The sequence below is a fragment of the Falco peregrinus genome, chromosome 11 (assembly GCF_023634155.1).
Source record: "Falco peregrinus isolate bFalPer1 chromosome 11, bFalPer1.pri, whole genome shotgun sequence".
Lineage (NCBI taxonomy): Eukaryota > Metazoa > Chordata > Aves > Falconiformes > Falconidae > Falco > Falco peregrinus.
This window is the reverse complement of record NC_073731.1, coordinates 22,392,238-22,410,232: the sequence shown is the minus strand read 5'-3', so window position 1 is coordinate 22,410,232 and position 17,995 is coordinate 22,392,238. Positions and strand designations below refer to the sequence as shown.

At 49.4% G+C, this 17,995-nt stretch overlaps 1 protein-coding gene across 2 annotated transcripts in view; it reads right to left on the bottom strand.

The window, feature by feature from the left end:
- The window catches only part of VASH2 (vasohibin 2), a 38,864-nt gene extending 21,101 nt beyond the window's left edge, over window positions 1–17,763 (bottom strand). The window contains exons 1-3 of one of the 2 annotated variants that reach the window (XM_027788462.2): window positions 17,745–17,763; window positions 9,794–9,882; window positions 7,353–7,409 (exon numbers count right to left, since the gene is read on the bottom strand). In XM_027788462.2, coding sequence (XP_027644263.1) covers window positions 7,353–7,409; window positions 9,794–9,846 — 110 coding nt within the window. In that variant the 5' untranslated portion in view covers window positions 9,847–9,882; window positions 17,745–17,763. Of the gene's footprint in view, window positions 1–7,352; window positions 7,410–9,793; window positions 9,883–14,987; window positions 15,585–17,744 lie in introns of those variants that run through there. The other variant, XM_055816069.1, reaches the window with a different exon arrangement.
- Between the last annotated feature and the right edge of the window lie 232 nt (window positions 17,764–17,995).

Genomic DNA, 17,995 nt, shown 5'->3' with positions numbered 1-17,995 from the left:
TGCAAAGCCCCGTCTCCGTCCAGGGAAGTATTACACGTGGACAATGCATAGGAGGTATCCATGAACAAAACGATCCACTGAATTGCCTATCTTTTAACTCCAGGGGAGTTAAAAGTCACAGCTGATTATGAATGTGCAGCAGAAGTGGGGAAAAGCTCAAGTTGTAAAGCTATTTAGCTTGAAGCCATGGTTACATGCCTGGTTAACATGGTCTGAGGGACAGAGACAGCATCTCCTGCTCAGGTCTACACCTATGCTGACCCTGCTGCCAGCAGGCAAACTCAGTGCTTCATCACCCCATGCAGCATCAGTTGTCCTAACATCTGCTTTTATAGGCTCACTGCTGTCATGATTTCAAGGTGTTGTCAGCATGGAGATAGCATTAATGGCTCCACGGCCAGGAGGGTAATTGGCCTAAATGAGCACTCATATTACTACCGACTTATCTGTCACAGCAACACTCATTCTATTTAATACTAAGTTGTATTTAACATGCACTCTGTTTGCAAGCCACATACACGCTGGTTCTGAAACACAGCTCTCCAGCACACTATATGGTTATTAAGACAGATTTAAATCAAATGGGAAAGGCATTTCACTTGCTTAAAAATGTGTGACCCACTAGTGCACAGGTAGCACAGCTGTCCCTGCTGAGGCTAGTGGCAGCCCTCCCTTCCCTTTATATGGCATCGCTGGGCTCTGAAGGGACCCCGGGAAGCCCTCCTGTCCCACCTCCTGCTCAAGGCACCCAGGTCTAGGAGCTGTAGCAGGTGCTCAGAGCCCACCCAGGACCTTGCAGCTCAGAGACAGCCATGGCCTCTGGACCATGACAGTGATGAGGGTCTGTGCAAGGGGAGCATTGGTCAGGAGGCATCACCAATAATCAGCAAATGAGCATCCATCTGCACCCAGCGAGCAGGTCATGCCCTTGCACACATCCATCCCTAGACTCCTGGGGAAGACTCTGCAAGCAGTTTGCTTTTTCCTCTGTGTTTACAGCACAGACCACTGGGTTTACACAGATGACCCAGTTCAATAGCCACTGAGAGTTTTTCTTCTGCTTTTAACCAGCTTGAGACAAAGCATGGGCTTAAACCTTGTGTTTGCATTGGAAGCAAAGCCTTTGGAGAATCCCCGAGCCACCGCTCTGCCCAAGGCAGCATAAGCCAAATCTAAATCACTCCTCACAGATAATTTTCCAACCTACTTTTAACTGGTTTCTCAAAGGCTTGGGAACCCACCAGTTAATCTACCCTATACTTAACCTTGCATCTAAGAAGGTCCCCTAATGTTTAAACTAAATCTTTCACTTCTTGCAATTTAAATCAGAAGCTATTTCTGCTATCCACAGTGGGCATGGAGAGCATTTATTATCACTCCTCTTGCAACAGACATTTATGTATGCAACAGGCTGTAATCTACCCTCTTTGTAAACATGAGAAGGCAGACAGATATTCCCCCCCTTCAAAATCCCTTCCCCCCCCCTCCCCCTCAAAGCTTCCCCCTTAGGTCATGTTTTCTAGACCTTCTGTAAGATTTGTTGCTTTCCTTTTGGAGTATCTTCAACTGACTCACATCTCTCAGTCCTTCAGCTAAGCCCACCACACCATATTACGAACATTTCCTTCTGAATCCAATTTTCAGTATATTTTTTGCAACCAACCCAGTGTGCTGTTGGCTTTTTCCCTGTTGACCCACACTTCAGTTTATTGGGGTTTTTTTGTTGTTGGGGCTTTTTTATTGTTCTTTAGTTGTTTTTTGAGGGAGGTTGGTTGGTTTGTTTATTGGGGAGTTTTTGGTGGGGTGTATGTTTGGTTTTGGTTGGGTTTGGGGTTTTTTTTTGTTTGTTTGTTTTTTCTTAGGCTCAGCCCTTCTTTGCAAAACTAGCCTTTGGTTCTCCACGGTGTATTCCCACAGCTGGCTCTTCCCAAAACCCTCCTTCTGCATCTGCCCTTACTAAATTACCTGTTTGTTCCAGAGCAGCTCTCTTCAAGATCACTTTGAATCCCAATTCCACCTTGCAAAGCCTTGTCAACTTGTCCAGCCTGGACTGCTAAGTGCATGTATTAGCAAACAATTAGTCTTACCCATACCATTAAGGAAAAAACACTGACCTGGGACAGAGATTGCACCCCTGGCCTGACAAACTCTGCTAGGCAAGAGCACAAGAGCAAGCTATTAAGCACCACTTGCTTAAGCGCTGCTTTTCACAAGGTTGGGTCCTTGTGTTAGTTTTAGACTCAAGGCCCCCACCTTATCTGGAGGCTGCCAAAAGCCATACTAAAGCAGAGAGCTATCACATCCACACCTTCTCCCTCATTGACAAAAGGCCTTACACTCTCATTGAACGAACTTAGCAGAAACAAACTGTGCCAGACTAAATTCACACTGCCTTTCACCTACCCCGAAACTGCAGATAAACTCACAAAGTTCTTAATTTTATTTTTTCTTTCTCTCTTTTTTTTTTTTTTTTTAAGGTTCATATCTTTGCCTTTCCCAGTTTCCAACAAAAGCAGCCATCCTCCCCACGCTTTCTAACAGTATTAATGGTTTGGAAGCTGCTTGTCGCTTCTCCAAGTGATCTAGGAGAAACAATGGAGCATCCAGCTCATTTGAAAATAACTCATTACAAGCACTCTTTGACTTGTATTTCCCCTATTTTCTTAGACTCCTAAATTCTTACCACAGTCGCAGATGTTAATCGCAACCAGAAAGTCTGCACTTTCCAGAAAGTTAAACTTGTGATTGAAGATTTAAGGAAGGCGGAAAAGAATTAAAACCAGCATTACGCGTTTCAATTCCCTGCCTGAGCAGGGTTTGTTTCTGGGATTGTCTTTAAATCTTTCCAGTTATCTGAAAAGACTCCACTCCACATATATGGCTAATGCAGTACTCTACAATCTCATACCACAGATAGCTGGGAATTAGCTCAAAGCCACCTTCTTCACAGACCCCAGTGAGCATGGGGGCAGCCCATCTCTTCCAGTTACTCAAGGCAGACTGCTACAGTCAAAAAAAAGCATCATGCAGCTTCCCTCTTTGCAGCATTTACGCCACCATCTACAGTCTGCCAGGCAGATCTCTATGCCAGACCACAGTGAGCAATTCTGCCTTTTAACAAACGTAGCCAACAGGAACAGACTGCATGCTCCTCCCTCGAGATCTAGTCCTTGGCAGATGGTGGTATTTCCTTGTTAATCGACTAAAATGTCTTTCAGTGTTTTCAAGAGCCCACCCGGATTGTCTCCCTTGCTTTCTGCAGTGAGAGAGGGCCCATGGAGGAGCTGGTTTTGCCACTTTAGGATGTCTTCTGTTTAAAATGGCAGCATCTGCAGACATCTCATGGGAACCATTAATTCCTTTCACTCCCAGATTTTTCACTAGGGCACCCAATTTCATATATATGTCAGAAAAAGCATGTCCAAAACTGGATCTCACCAGCTGGCACCCATCACACTGGAGTCACTTCAGAGATAACTGTGCTTAGGAGGAGAGGCTGCCCGTTACCTTCAACAGAGAGTCCTACAGACTTTAATGAAATTTGTATTAGTGAGATCCACCAGCACATTTTTCACAAACTTACTTCTTCTTCCCTAGGCCCTTGTATTTGCATGAGGTCCACTAAATCTCCCTCTCCCACATTTTTCTAAAGCTCCTGGCAGTTTTATGCTTCCCAATGAAGCCAAGAAGGAAGTGAAAGGCACCAACAGGAGTAAAACAGCAGAGCAGCTACTGCTCTCATGAATCTTCTCAAAACCAGTTTGTTTCAATGGCAAAAACACTTCTACCACATGCTGAACATAGCACCATATCTGTAACATTCTCCCTTTGTGCAAGACAGAAGCAGATGTTCAAATGCCTTCTGCAGCCTATTGTCTGGAAATGGTATGAGCCCATTTTTCTTTACAGCCCCATCAGGGTTCTTTAATAACATGGTGTGTTGAAACAGTATTATTTTCCATTCCCCCCTTTGCTGTTACTTGGTTGCATCGTTCCCATGTGACTGCTTCTATCACACTCTTTTATTGCAATTGATCACCCATTATAACTGCAGTCACTGAGTGTCTCGCCATCTTCACAGAGCATTTCTGAGCTGTAATTTCTCAAAGACCCCAGAACCTACCAAAACATCAGTTTTTCCTTCAGTCATAGGTCCTGCTGATCAGCTGGCGCTGAACTGGAGGAAACAGCACAATACCACACCTACCTACACCCCCCCCAGATACTCTGTGGAAGGCAAAAATACTTGTTCTCCCTTGCGGCTCACGCCTGCATCCTAGAACAGAAGCTTGCAGAGGGTTTACTGCTCCTTGTAAAGCCAGTAAAAAAAAATCTTGTTGCCACTGAATTCACAGTTACAGGTATTACTAGATATCCAGAAATACTTCTTTTTCTAAAGCTCTTACGTTATCTAAGGTTGGCAGTTTAAAGAACAGCTATTTCAGTTAAAGGTACCATTTTTTATCAGACCAGTTGTACCAACAAAAGCTGTAATATAATCCCATATGGGAAAAGGAAAACCAGCCTTACTGGTGTCTAAAACACTTGTATTGCACACATACACACTTATCATGGATCAGTAGAACTGAACTCCACAGGGTGCCCTTTACCTACCCAGTACAAAAGGGTACATCACGAAGCCCGTGTGCAGGACACCATCCTGGGTCAGGATGCCTGTACACTCTATGAGCAAAGCACTCCTACAGTGGATGTAGCTACATCTGGATTTTGTACAAATACAACAAACTCAGGCAAGGTTAGACACTAACACATTTTCGGACATGGTTTGCCAGTGCAACAGGAATACCACACAGTTTGCAGGATCACATTTCTACCACCCCAACTCACACAGCAATGCCAACAGAAATCTAGTATTTTCAAAAGTGTTATCTGTAGTCTAGACAAATCCACAGGGTGTCTGGCAGTCTAGAAGCAAGTTGATAGCTACCAATGACTCCTTCTTAAGAGAGATTGTAAATACTAAATTATAGCAAGCCTGTGTCCCTTAATGTTATGAGTCCCTATAGATAATTTATGCTCTTCTTCCTAAGCACAGCCATGCATTTTTATTCTCTCATGCATCTCACTGATGCTGACAGTAAATCTCTATAATATCTAGTCCTTCCCCCATAATAGAAAAACTCATTAATATGCCCCAGCTGCTTTAGGACACTTTCACATGAATTTATGAATATTCAATTTCCATCTAGTGCTCAGCTTCTTTGTGTCCAGCCACTGCTCTCTTGAAGAGAGGCTGCCAAAGATCTTGTAATACTTGCATTAGCTTTGAGCCCTCATATTATGAAATAAGCAATATGTTTAATATCAATAAGTCACAGCTCTGGGAACAGCCCCAGCTTTCAAGAGATGGTGGCAATTGGAGACACTCAGCATCTCGCTGAGTAACTTGCAAATACAAACTTCATCTTGCAGCAAGCGAGGCCTTTTACACCAAGAAACTTGCTCAGCACAGCATTTGTTACCTCAGCACAAGAAACCTGTTGTCACCACACTGGAAGCAGTTTTCTTGCAAAGTGGAACACACCTCCCAGGAAAAAAAAAAAACTTGCAGGTGTGGGGAGTTTTTCAGTTCTGGTGAAAACTGGCCTGGCAGCAGGAGAACAAATCACCAAGGACAAATGCAAAAAAGTAGATAACCTCAGCTGGTACGAACAGACACACACCCCACGTGAAGGAAAGGAATGCCTTCAGGGAAACCTCAACATTACAGAGCGATCAATGCATTATTCCTCTTCTCAAAGCTGAAGAAACCAAGACATGGCAAGCACTCAAGCCCCACTGCACTATGACAGGATCTGGGCAGCTAAGCGTGCTCCTAAGAGTTTCGCTACTCCTAGCACCCCTGTCCATCAGGTCAAGGAGCAAAGCAGCACAGGCGTTAAGACTTAACACTCTGCAAGTCCAGCATACACCAGGTGCAGGCAACTGTGCCTGGCAAGCTGGCAGCAGCTGCCCCAAGGGGTTGGATTCTTCCCAGGGGCACTCTCCTAAATTCTGCAGAAGTCCTGCCACCACATACCAAGTCACTCCCAGAAGTACTAACAGCGACAGAACAAGAAGAGAAGTCAGACAAGTCCCCAAGCAAACACTACAGCAAGTAAATAGTGAAAATGGTACCACTAAGGAGAGAATCCAAAGCCACAGGTACATCTCCATCTGTGAGCTCTATATTGGTTCCCTTCCAGGGAAGAGTACCGGCCTCGTAAGTCAGGCTTTCATCCAGCCCAGGACGACACTGACTTTCCAAGTGGTGAGTGCTGAGCACAATTCATTTTCATCCTCCACTTCCTTGGAAAAAGTAATGGGGCAAATTTAAAAACAAGTGACTAGCCTGAAAATTAGTTTAAGCTTCTGTATACCCACCTACCACTCAAGGCAGAGTTTTTTCTAAACTAGTTCCACCAGTGCAGTGAATATTACATAGAGAAAGGAAGTGTAAAAGATTGCCGTCAGCAAGACGAAAACCTGAAGCGCAGAGCTGGGATGGAAACTGGAATTTACAGTGACAAACCATTAGATTAATGACAGACAGCTGGGGAGAGCTAGAGACAGGCCAGTCTACAGGAGTAATTATATTGCGCTTACCTAAATTTCACCCTAAAATAAAAGCGTAACTTCTTCCACACCACTTCCCGCTCTAACCTGCTGACTTACCGGGTCCTACTGAAGCACTGCCCTAAGTATGATGCAGTTCTTACATGCAAGGGATCCCAGCCCTCTCTTGCCAGGCTCCCTGTGTATATCTTTGTACTTGCAGAATGCATCACCAACCAGCACGTAAATCCATCATGTGGAAGGAACAGCAAGATGAGCAGCAACAGGAGAAGCACAGCCAGGACTTAAACAGTCTATTGTGATCATCCAGGGGAAAGGACTGTGCCCAAGATGTCAAAATTCATGCAGCGTTTTGAACGGCTGATCTCTTCCTACCATCAGCAAAGGCCATTACAGCACAAGCAGAATCTCAGGACTTACACAGTTTCCATAAAAACAGCCTAGCCCTCCCAACTCAACACCAACAAGCAACAACTGAGAGTTTTCCCAGTCCTGTGTATTTAGTTTCGGCCTGTAGCTATGCAGCTCCCACGTGGCTGTTGAGCAAGACCAGCCCTTCCACTCCTTGGCTCTAAATGGGTCCATTTGTCACCTGGCAGCAAGCTGGGATGCTCCTTGCAAAGGCAGCAACATACCCAGTTTTGGCCCTGCCAGAGGAGCCATGGCATAGAGGAAGCAGCCCTCCCATGCCATGGTGCTACAGTGCTCAAACACCCAAGGTGATCAGCTGGTATGATGTGAGATAAGGGCACTAGACCACTTCCAGAGACACTTACCCACTTAAAGGTCTGGTTTTTCTAATCTCGAAGAACTGTGTTCCTGTGTGATTGTATCTGAATTTTGTCTGTTAAAGGAAAGTTGCTTGAACAGTTAAACAATAAAATAACAACGCTCAAAAGGTGGATTTCAGTTCTGATTTCCTGTTGAAACAAGCAGAAAGCCATTGACTCTCAACAGAGGTGAAACCCTGGTGTGTGAAATAAAGCAATTACTTCACTTTTTTATATGACATATTAACCGGCACTAGATACAGAGTCAAGCAAAAGTGTTGTCTAAAATGACACTTAAATTTGGTACTTGAGGGTTATGAATACTCCTTTCCTCTAGGTCCCACCCACTATTAGGTTAAAGTTTGGAAAAAAAAAAAAAAAAAAGGCTTCTATTTGGGCAAGAGAAAGCTTTTAGAGACTTCTCAAACCAATCAACATCATTCATGGTTTGAAAGAATTTATTCCCTTTTTAAGTTTCTAACTCAAGTCAGCCACGTAGCTCATATATGACCTGTAAACCAAAAGCATGGCAGGTGCATCCATTTACACCTAGTAAATATAAACCATTCTCTAAAAAATACAGTGCACATGAAATCAAAATAACCAGCTAAGTGCAACTGAAGAACATGAGTTAACACTGTGAGCACAGGAGAAAAGTTCATCACAAAAGGATGCCAGCAGAATCACCCATCAAAGAAACCTCAGCACCACTCACCTAGCAGTGCAAGCTACCATGCAGTAGTACCACCACCACCACAAGCAGCCTCATCCTGCTCCTTTAGCACAGCTGTCCAAGCAGTAATTCAGTAAATCAGGTTAGTAAACCTATCTGTCCAGTAAAAACAAATCAACAAAAAAAAAAAAAAAAGCCAAAGAAACAACCGAACAAAACCCCCAACAGCAGCAATAACAAAAAATAAATCACACCATCCACTTTTGCTAGGTTATTTTTCCAGTTGTTCCCCAACCTAGTTCCCAACACAACCATGGGAATATTCACGCCAGTAAAATTGTGGTGGTGATACCAGGGTAGAAATAGGTGACCCTACGGAGGCAAAGGGTACCTTGCAAGGCATAAATAGCACTGCTGCTGGCTTTGTAACCGTGGTCTAAATAAAGACTCTAGCTTGCACCAGGATGCTCTGAACTGACATCAGTTAGAGTTCAGAGTTCTCCAGAAATGAGGCTTTGCTTCCCTCCCACCTTCAAAACCACATTCACGAGGCCCTTTCAGAGTGCTCTGAACAAAGCACAGAGCCTCTTGTAGCCCTCAAAGGAAGCCCAGACCCTGTTCCTCACCCCACTTTGAAGCTTTTCTGAGCATAGATCCAAACCCCGTACCTAAGACCTGCTCCTGCTACATAGCAGAGTGCAGGATTTCAAAACCACTGGGGGTGGGGTGGGGGGGGACTCTATGTATATAAATAATTTTTGGAGTTGTGTGTGACATGGTCTCCTCTCTGGCACAACCCCACAGAGCAGCAAGCCTCTTGTCCTGCCCAAGCATCTGACATGCAGAAGAGAAATGCACCATTCCCCTGCAGAGCAGGCTAGCCCCAGCCTCCCTCTCCTCATGGCAGCTGCAGTGGCTCCAACCCCTGCTGCTGCCTTGATCCCAACCACTACTCCCCAGCAGGCTACCCATGCCTGCTATTTTTGGATGCTCTTCCAGCTGCCGCCCATATCCTTTCCTAACTCTTACCAGGACTTTACATACATTCCTCACCCTCGCTGCTTCCCCACACACGCACATGTACACACACAAAAAGGAAGAGTTTAGAAAACAGGAAAACAGAAGAGCAGCATCTGGGCCAGCAACTCTCTCATCCCACATTATCAGGCAGCTATGGAAACAGACAGGTATCAGGCATGGGGGTAGACAGATGTATACATCTCTGATGAACCCCCAAGTGGGACATCTGGAAGCAGGGATTCCTTTGGTCAGTTCCTGTGTCACGCGGCAAGTCTGCCCACCTCGGGGCCAGGACAGCTGCTCATGCTCCCCACCCCAATGACAAAGCCCTCCCTGCAAGCTGAGCATGAAGGTAGTCCTCAGGGAGCCCCCACAGGGGCTGCCAGGGCAGAAAGAGAAAAGGTTTGCCACAACGCTGGCTCTCCCTTAGTCACTTTATGACAAAATGCTGTATTATTTCTCCAGGCATCACAATCTGATTATAATATCCTCATAAGCCAACTGAAAAATAAGCATTTTATTCTCATCAACATCACTTCAGGTAAATTCTTCAGTATCATTTAATTACGTTCCCAGAGGATTTCTGTGATTAGCTCAGTACTGCAGGTGCCATCTCAAATCCTCAGAGATATCCTTTTCACCCTTGAATGATCCCAAGCCCTTGCAACCAACTAGTGCTTGGTAAAGTCCCTGTTAATTCATGCCAGGTATAAGCCAGCCTTCTCTCTGGAGACTGCATGCTGGAGAAGGATACTGCAGCATCTTCATGTAGGTCTGTATTGCCTGGAGCCATTCTGGGATCGACATGGAGAGCTTGTAGTTTGGCACTGGTGGCACTGAGGGCTGGACACACAAAAGAGATAAAGAGGTTAGACAGTTACTGCTCCCTGCAGAGCGGATAAGTGATTTACTTGGGCAGCGGCACATGCTTAGTGCAATGCAACGTGGCAGCACAGATGGCTCAGACCCCACGTGAACTCAAGCATCAGGCAAAGTCATCCCGCTGACAACAGGGGCTGCCCATACACCAGAGCCAGCCCCATCCCTGACCATGTGGAGGGGGACAGGGTAGGCCCCCGCCTCAGCGGGCTGCTCATCATGACCACCACCATCCCTTAAACACCACCCTGCGCGGGCAGGCAGTCCAGCACAGTAGGCCAATACTTCCCATTTTTCCCCTCTAGCACAGAGCGGTTTGGATGAGTACCATTCCAGCACTGGCTCTGCTGTCCTCCCTCCCCTGAGAAACCATTTCAAGTCTAATTTTTTGTTTCCTCTGTCATAAGAGAAAGATATATAGAAAAAGAAAAAAAAGACAAGGATCCCAGGCTGCATAATTTCCCATCTGCCGCATGTCAGTGGCACACTTGCTGGGCAGGAAGCGCATGGTACCTAGAAGACCACCTGGGACCCAGATCTTTAATGATATTAAGACACTTAAAGATATAGGCTGGCAACGTAATGGGATTTTTCCAAAATCCCGTAAGACATCTGCTTGTGCCTAAGCACTTTAGAAGCCGGGACCTCAATCCATATTTAACCCCAAAGCTTTGTGGCTCCTGTAAACATGCAGGAAAGGGGCATGGCCTGCTCCCAGGTCCCCTTAATTAGGGCAAGACTGTAAAATATGGGGTCAACATGCTAAAGCAGGCAGTGTGGCTAAAAAGAAGTCAGTTCAATTCTCACAAATGCAGTGGATTTAAATATTAATGCAGACCCAAATCCAGGAACCAGCAGCTTGAGCAGTCGTGGCACAAGGCACAAAGGAAAACGTGCAGCATCCGCGGGCCCACATCGAAGTTACAATAGTTTGAAGACAATGAAATGCGCTATCACTGCTCTAAATACACTTCACGTCTATGATTACAGATAAGAAAAGCAAGCTCAGGCAGTATGGGGCCATCTCCACCACACAGACCTTCCCCTCCGGCCCCCACCTCCCCTGTGAGGGAGGGATAGGTGTTTTGCTTTCAGGGCAGGAGCACCGATAACCCAACACGACCAAACCCCAGCATTTACTACACTGACTACACTCAAATAGTAAACATACTTCAGAGAAGGGGGAAAAACCCAAATAGAGACTCCTACATGTAACACATTTGAAGTGGCAAGCAGGCAGATGGGCCGGCCCCGGCTCGCTGGCATGCATGGGCGCCCACACAGGCTCTCTCCTCACAAGTGGGAGTTACCAGCAAGGCTCATTAGCACTTCTTAATCATCGATTCCACACCTAAGCTCTTCATTAGAGGCAATTTTTTGGTTTCACGAGTTCCTTCTGCCCCCCAATACCCTTTGGTCTGGACAAATTGCCCGCCTGTCCCCGCCAGCACTGCGGCAGGCCTGGACTCGGCATGCCAGACGGGGCTCCCATTTCAGGAGCAGCAAGTGGGTGCAAGAGGGAATTAAGGCCGGCCTGGCAAATCCTTCCAGGGTAGTCACTTCTGCTCAGATATAAATACTCCTTTTCTTCCAGGATAAAGACACTCTAGGTGCACGCACTACACAACAGGCCAAGGTGCCAGGAGCCCCACCCGCTGCAGAACGGCTGGGGGACAGCACAGCCCTTTCTCAGCGCTCCATAAAATGGAGGTCCCTGCGCTTGCCCAGCTGTGGGACCACACAGCATCCCATAGGGACCGCACCAGTGCGGAGGGACGCAGCCCTTGCTGTAACCCACAGTGGCCACCCTCATCATGGGGGTGAGGTTTTTTGGAACTCCATGCGAGGTGCTCCCCTGTCTCCGAGGCAGATGATCACGACAGCCACCAGGCACGCTCAGGTAAAGAGAACCAGGGTTTTCCCAGCAGCTGACACGTATCCCATCACCTGTCTGTTAAAGCTACCCAGGCAGGCCTTGCTGAGCTGGGATGCCCAAGCCCCTCCAGACCTTGGGACATGAGGGAGAAGCAGCCACCAGTCTCCCCCGCACAGGATGGCAGCACTGTCCTCTCTGCCATGCTGGGCAAGCAGTACACGGCATCGTGCTGCCAGCCAGGCCAGGAGGTGGACAGCCACCCACTACTCCCACTCCCTCCAAAGAAACCCCATTTTTCCCCTCTAAATTCCTGCCCTAGCTGCAGGAGCACCGACCTGGGTGCCCAGCCAGCACAGAGCAGAAGCCAGGGCTGCACGATACCAGCAGCAAAGGAATGCACAACGCTGCTGTGGTTGAGGCTGCAGCCCTCCAGCCACCAGTGCACATCCCAGCGCAGCAGCCAGGAGCTGCCGAGGGTTTGTAGCAGGCGGCCATAGCCGCCAAGAGGAAATGCAGACACAGCACTACAGACTGTGAATTTATAAAGCAAGTGAAAGCCAGGCAGATGAAAGGCCTTGACCCTGTATCAGTACTTCCAAGCAGTAGCAGCTCCAGAGACAGCAGAGCTGCTCCAGTGCAAGACCTTGTGGCAGATCTGGAAATTGTTATCCTGTGGCTAGAAATGCTGTAGTCTCAGATCACCACAGACATCCTGCGTTAAAAGTTGTCTTGCCTGGTTCTACTGTGTCTCATTCAATGATCAGAAAGTCACTTTCTGCTAGCTCACCCTTGCAAGTACAGTTAGCTAGCATGGATGAAGCTGGCAGGCTAGAGCCCTAAATGCTGATGAGATGTTTAATTCATTAAGACTTCCAAGAACACAGGCCACATAAAGCATTGCACAGCCCTTCCAAACAAGGAGCCCACACCTTTCCCAGAGCTCAAGCCAAAAGTCAGAGGTGGGGGGTGCAATCAAGGGACTCCTTGGGTTCCAAAATTGCCCCTCTTGCAGACAAACCAGCTTTTTATGAGGATTCTTCCTCCTATGAGAGATGCAGCCCTGCACCCCTGCAGTTTGTATTTGTTCCACTTAAAGACAACCTCGCCAATATACAGTAAGAAACTACTTAGCACCCTGCGTGCATGATCACCGAGACTAATACCAAGATGATTAGAGCAATCAAGTGGAGCTTCTTGGGGAGAGGATGAAAACTCTCTCCCATCACTAGGGATTAAGAACAGATCAGATGCAAAAATGGAGCAGTCGCACACACTACTCGCTCAGCCTCCAGCACCTACCAATGCAAGCAGATTACAAACCATTTTCTCACAGGCATAAGTTTCTCTTGTCACTCCCAATTAGCACTACCTAGTCTTTCGCCCGGTGCCATGTACCCAGCAGCACCCACCAATTAAAAGAGCTGTACCATCATTTAAGCAACAACTGTCCCCTCACACTCCTACTCTGACCCAGAAATTACCATCACGACTTTAGCAACCTACTACCTACCTTGTAGCAAACAAACCTGCTCCTAACCTTCATTTGCTCACCTGAGCTGTACTGATCTTAACGAGAACTAGGTGATGCTCAAAACTACCCTCTGACCCCAGAGGTCCCAGGCTTAGCCATCAAGAGCTAGTTAGTCACAGGGGACACCAGGCCCTTCTGCCCTTGAAGAAGTTAATCACCGAGACAGGGAGCTTGCTGCCGGACAGCACTGGAGAAACACAGTGCAACTTTTACAGCGCCCTCCATGGATTAGCAACTAGTAACTAACATCAAATGATTTATCCGAGCAGATTTCAAAACATTTTTCCTCCTACCCAGCTGCAGCACATGCCACACTGAGTCAGCCTGAGGAAGAAGCCATGGGCGATGCTCTCTGGGACACTGCAGCAGACAGCATGTGGAGCATGTCTTTCACCAAATACTTTGTCAGCCAGTACGGTTATCACCAGTAAAAGTTACATGCTTTGGAGCTTGGAGGTAAGGAAAGAAAATCAAGTCCAGCGTGTGCTTTGCTGTCTCTTAACACCAAACAGATCTGCAGGCCATTTAGACTAGTGTGTAAGCCGGTCATGCTGCTGAAACGAGAAGTTCTGCCCTCTCCCTGCCCCTTCATTTCTACCTCAGGTGCCTGTGCAAGTATGAGATGAACCACACCAAGGAACTACAAAAAAACCCAGCATAACCAGATTATTCTTTAGCTGGATCTGCTTCCCTGTCCAAACAAAGGCTGGTGCCAGCATGAGGGAAGCAGGGGAACAGAGAGAAAGAGATTGCCCCTTTTGCACTTATGCTGAAGGAAACATTGCAGAAGAGAGATGAAAGGCCTTTTCAGCCTGCATCTAATTTGACAAGCGCCTTCGCAAGACGGCCCTACTCAATGTACTTCCAGCTTCTCCACGCGCAGAATTTTCCCTTTCTACCCTACATAAAGAACTTGTTTCATACTTATCACTGACAACTTGGCCCATGACAATGCCGGCCCAGCCATCTCACCCCAGCATGCACAGGGGTATGAATCAACATGGACTTCAGCGGCCAGCTCAGATGAATGCTGCCTGATGGGACGAGTGAATCAAGCTCCAAGTCCACCAAAGCCAGCTGTGTTAAAGACATTGTGGCCAGTAATGCAGCGCAGTGGTGAGAAGCCTTGGAACATCAGCAGACAACATTTTATTTGCTGGCTAGAGGAAAAAGACTTGGGTCAGGCAGAGCCGTTTGGAGCTTGTACTGAGGAACGTACAAGACAAAAGCATTTGGAGTCTTTCCATATACTGGAAATCGAACGTCTGAGTTTTAAATCCCTTACTACATTTCAGGAGCAAGGAAACGCCTGTGTTCCAGACAGCTGAGCAAAATGTGCTTCAAATCGCACAAAGCACTTCGCTCAGTCCCTCAGGATTTCTTTTCATTCTTGTTTTCAGCTTTTTCCTCCCCAAGACGAAAAAATAATTTTCTTCCCGCTCGTCTCCCAAGACGCCAACTCCAGCAGCCGAGCGTCCCGCAGCACAACCCCCGCCCCCGCCAGCCGCTCCAGCTCTGCCCCGGCGCCCCCCGCAGTGGACAGGGGCCAACCCTCGCCTCTCCCGTCCCCTCGGCGCCCGCGGGATGCCCGGCTCTGGGCTTTGCGGCACTCCCTCTTTTTTTTTTTTTAAGGGGGGGGGGGGGGGGGGGGCTTCGCCTTACCCGGGCCAGGCGGGCGGCGCTCCGGATGGCCGCCGCCACGGCGCCGCCGTCGGGGTGCACCCGCTCCACGTGCCCCCACATCCGCTCCCAGGTCTGCCCGTCCATGGGGAAGCCGCTCTTGTTCACCAGGAAGAGCGACCCGCCGTCCCGCTGCTGCTCCTCCTCCTCCGAGCCGCCGCCGCTCCCGCCGCCGCCCGCCGCCCGCGGCTGGGCGCTCCGCGAACGGCCCCCCTCCTTGCCGGCCGCCGCACGGCGGGTGCTCCCGCGGCCGCCGCCGCCCGCCGCCGCGCCCGTCATGGCCCCGCGGCCATGCCCGAGCCCCGGCGCGCCGCGGGGACCGCTGTCGAGAGGCGCCCCGCGGCCTCGCCGCCGCCCGCGCCCCCTATATATATTTAATATATATATGTGTGTGTGTGTGTGTGTGTGTTACGTGCGTGCGGCAGAAGCTGGGCGCGGGGACGGCCCCTGGCTAGCGGCGGCCGCCCGCCCGCCCCGCGGCACGGTAGCTCGCTGGCCCCGGCCCGGCCTCAGCCGCGCTGGGGGCGCGCCCCGCGCCGCGCTCCATGCCGCCGCGTTACCACGCTACCGGCCGCCCGCCCGCCCTCGGCGCGCTCCTATTGGCGGTCGCAACAAAGAGGGGCGGAGCTCGAGAGGCGGGACGAGCCGTGACTGGCGGAGCCGCTGCCGGGCGGCGCCCCCTGCCGGGCGGCCCAGATCACCGGAACCGGGCGGCTCAGGCTGAGCCCCTTCGCCCGCAGCCGCTCCGGCGTGCACGGCTGCCGGCGTGCCGTGCCGTGCCGTGCCGTGCCGTGCCGTGCCTCACCTCCCGGGCCCCGCTGCCTGAGGGGCGCCTGAAGATCAAACTCTTCATCGAAGAGAGCTGGTCTCTTCCGTTCTTCCTAACGGAGCTGGAAAATTCTTTGTTAACCGTGGAGTGCTAACAGCGATGGCAGCGAGACCCCAGCCTGAAGGCGTGGGCTGCTGAGAAAGGCTCCCCGGGGCTCTTCTGCCCGGTGGGCAAACAAGCGCCCCAGCCCCGGGGGAACCCCCCCCCAACAGCCAGGGCTCTGCATGCCGGGCTAACGCCAGCGAAACAGCGTCTGACCCCGCCTTGCCGGTGCCCGGTGTGATGAACTGTGCATGGGAACAGCAGGGAACTGTCTCTCCCCCAGGGCGGCCTTGCAGCACCTCCCGGGCAGACGACTCCCTGGCTGCTGCTGCTATCCTCACCGCTCAGCTCAGTTCCCAGATGCTTATTTGCATGCTCAGAGGGATGTTTTTAGCTCTTTGTATCAAGCACAACTGTGTCAGCCTAATACAACTCCTAGAGCCAGAGGTGAATCCCCATCAGAAATAAGTAATAGCCTGAAAAATGTTGCCATCCCCTGCCCATGCACTCACTCAGATCCCTCCTGATCCCAGCCAGGCTGCACATGTACTTGAGCATCTTCTCAGCACCTGCAAGTACTGACTTTCATCTCTTGCCATAAATATATCCATCCAGTGCCCTGATCAGCTTTCTGAAGGCTCTCGGGAGCCACGGGTGTATGTTGAGTCACTAATCACACTGTGCCGGAGTTGACATCTCTGTGAGTCCTACCAGTAATCTCCCTGCCACAACCTGGCCACATGGTATACCTGAATCTCATCAGGAGGTTTAACGTAAGGGAGGCTGGAGAAAGGCTGCTCCATCAGCTAAAGCAAACCAAGGGCTTCAGCTTACACAGCTCGCCCAGTGTCAGCTTTCAGCCCAAGAGATTTTGGTCTAAGGAGCCCCCCAAGCTGAATGGAGAGGCTCAGTGTGTAAATGGCAATGCAATGTAGGGGAGAGGAGGAAAGGTCAGAGCAGATTTAGAGCTGCTGTGAAATCTTCACCCTCTCCGTTATGTCCTGCATTTCCCTAATGATCAGGCAAACACTGCAACTGGAGGGCAAATGTGCTCCCATGCTGGGCAGAGGCGATCCACGCCCCCCACTGGGTTTTGGAGCAGGATCCCAGGGGAAGTACAGTCCCTCTCTCCTTCAGGAATACAGAGGAGGCTGCACACTGGCAACATGTGGGAGCACTGAGATAAGCTCCAGATGGGAGCTGATGAAGCACAGAGACCCTGAGAGGCTGCAGCCACAGAGGAGAGGGCTCTCAAGGAGCACAGGGAGGCTCAGGCAAGGCAGTGCAAGGAAAGGGAGGCTGAGAACGTGTGCAGGTTCACTGGAGCAGAGCCAGGGGAAAGCTTGAAAATCTTTCAGACCTGGATCTTAGGACTAATGGGACTGTGCAGGTGGTGGCAGCCATGCGTGAGCAGCCCAGGGGCACGCTGTGTGTGATAGAGCCTGGAGTGCTGGGATTGCATAGCAGAAAGTCATCATCAAGGATGCTGTTACACAAGCTGGGAGTCACCTATTATCCCAGAGCCTTGTTTGCTGGTGGAACAGGTAACTATGGCGAGGCTGCCTCAGCCTCTCTTAGTGCTGCTCCACCGCCCAGAGCAGCCAGAAACCCTCAGATCATGCTTTCCTACACCCACCCACTTCCTAGCCACCCCGAAAGGGTGAAGACCAGAGTGATGCTACATGCTTTGCAATTCAAAGCCTTCTGCACCCACCATGCCAGGGTGTGCTCCATGCCAGAGGGAGGGACTCTCCCTGGCCAGACAGATAAAGATCACGGCAAAGTTGGAACATCACAGCCTTGTCCATAGCAGCCCTTTGCAGCACCCAGACCCCTTCTGATCAGAACTGAAAGAAAAAATATCTTACCAGCTCCTCCTTGATGCTCAGGGCAAGTTGAACTCCCAGAGGCCAGCCAGTATGTCCAAGGCCAGCTGTGGGCTGGAGAGGCAGGGCAGAAATTAGCAGAGGTCCTGAAGCTAGCAGCAACTTTGGAACAACAGCCTAAGTGGATAAAAGCAGAGTCCCCAGTCCCTACAGCTAAGGGAAAGCCATAATTGCCCTCTTCTCAGCTATAAAGTAAGAGTAAAAATAGAAGAATGTTGTCTTGGTTTAACTAA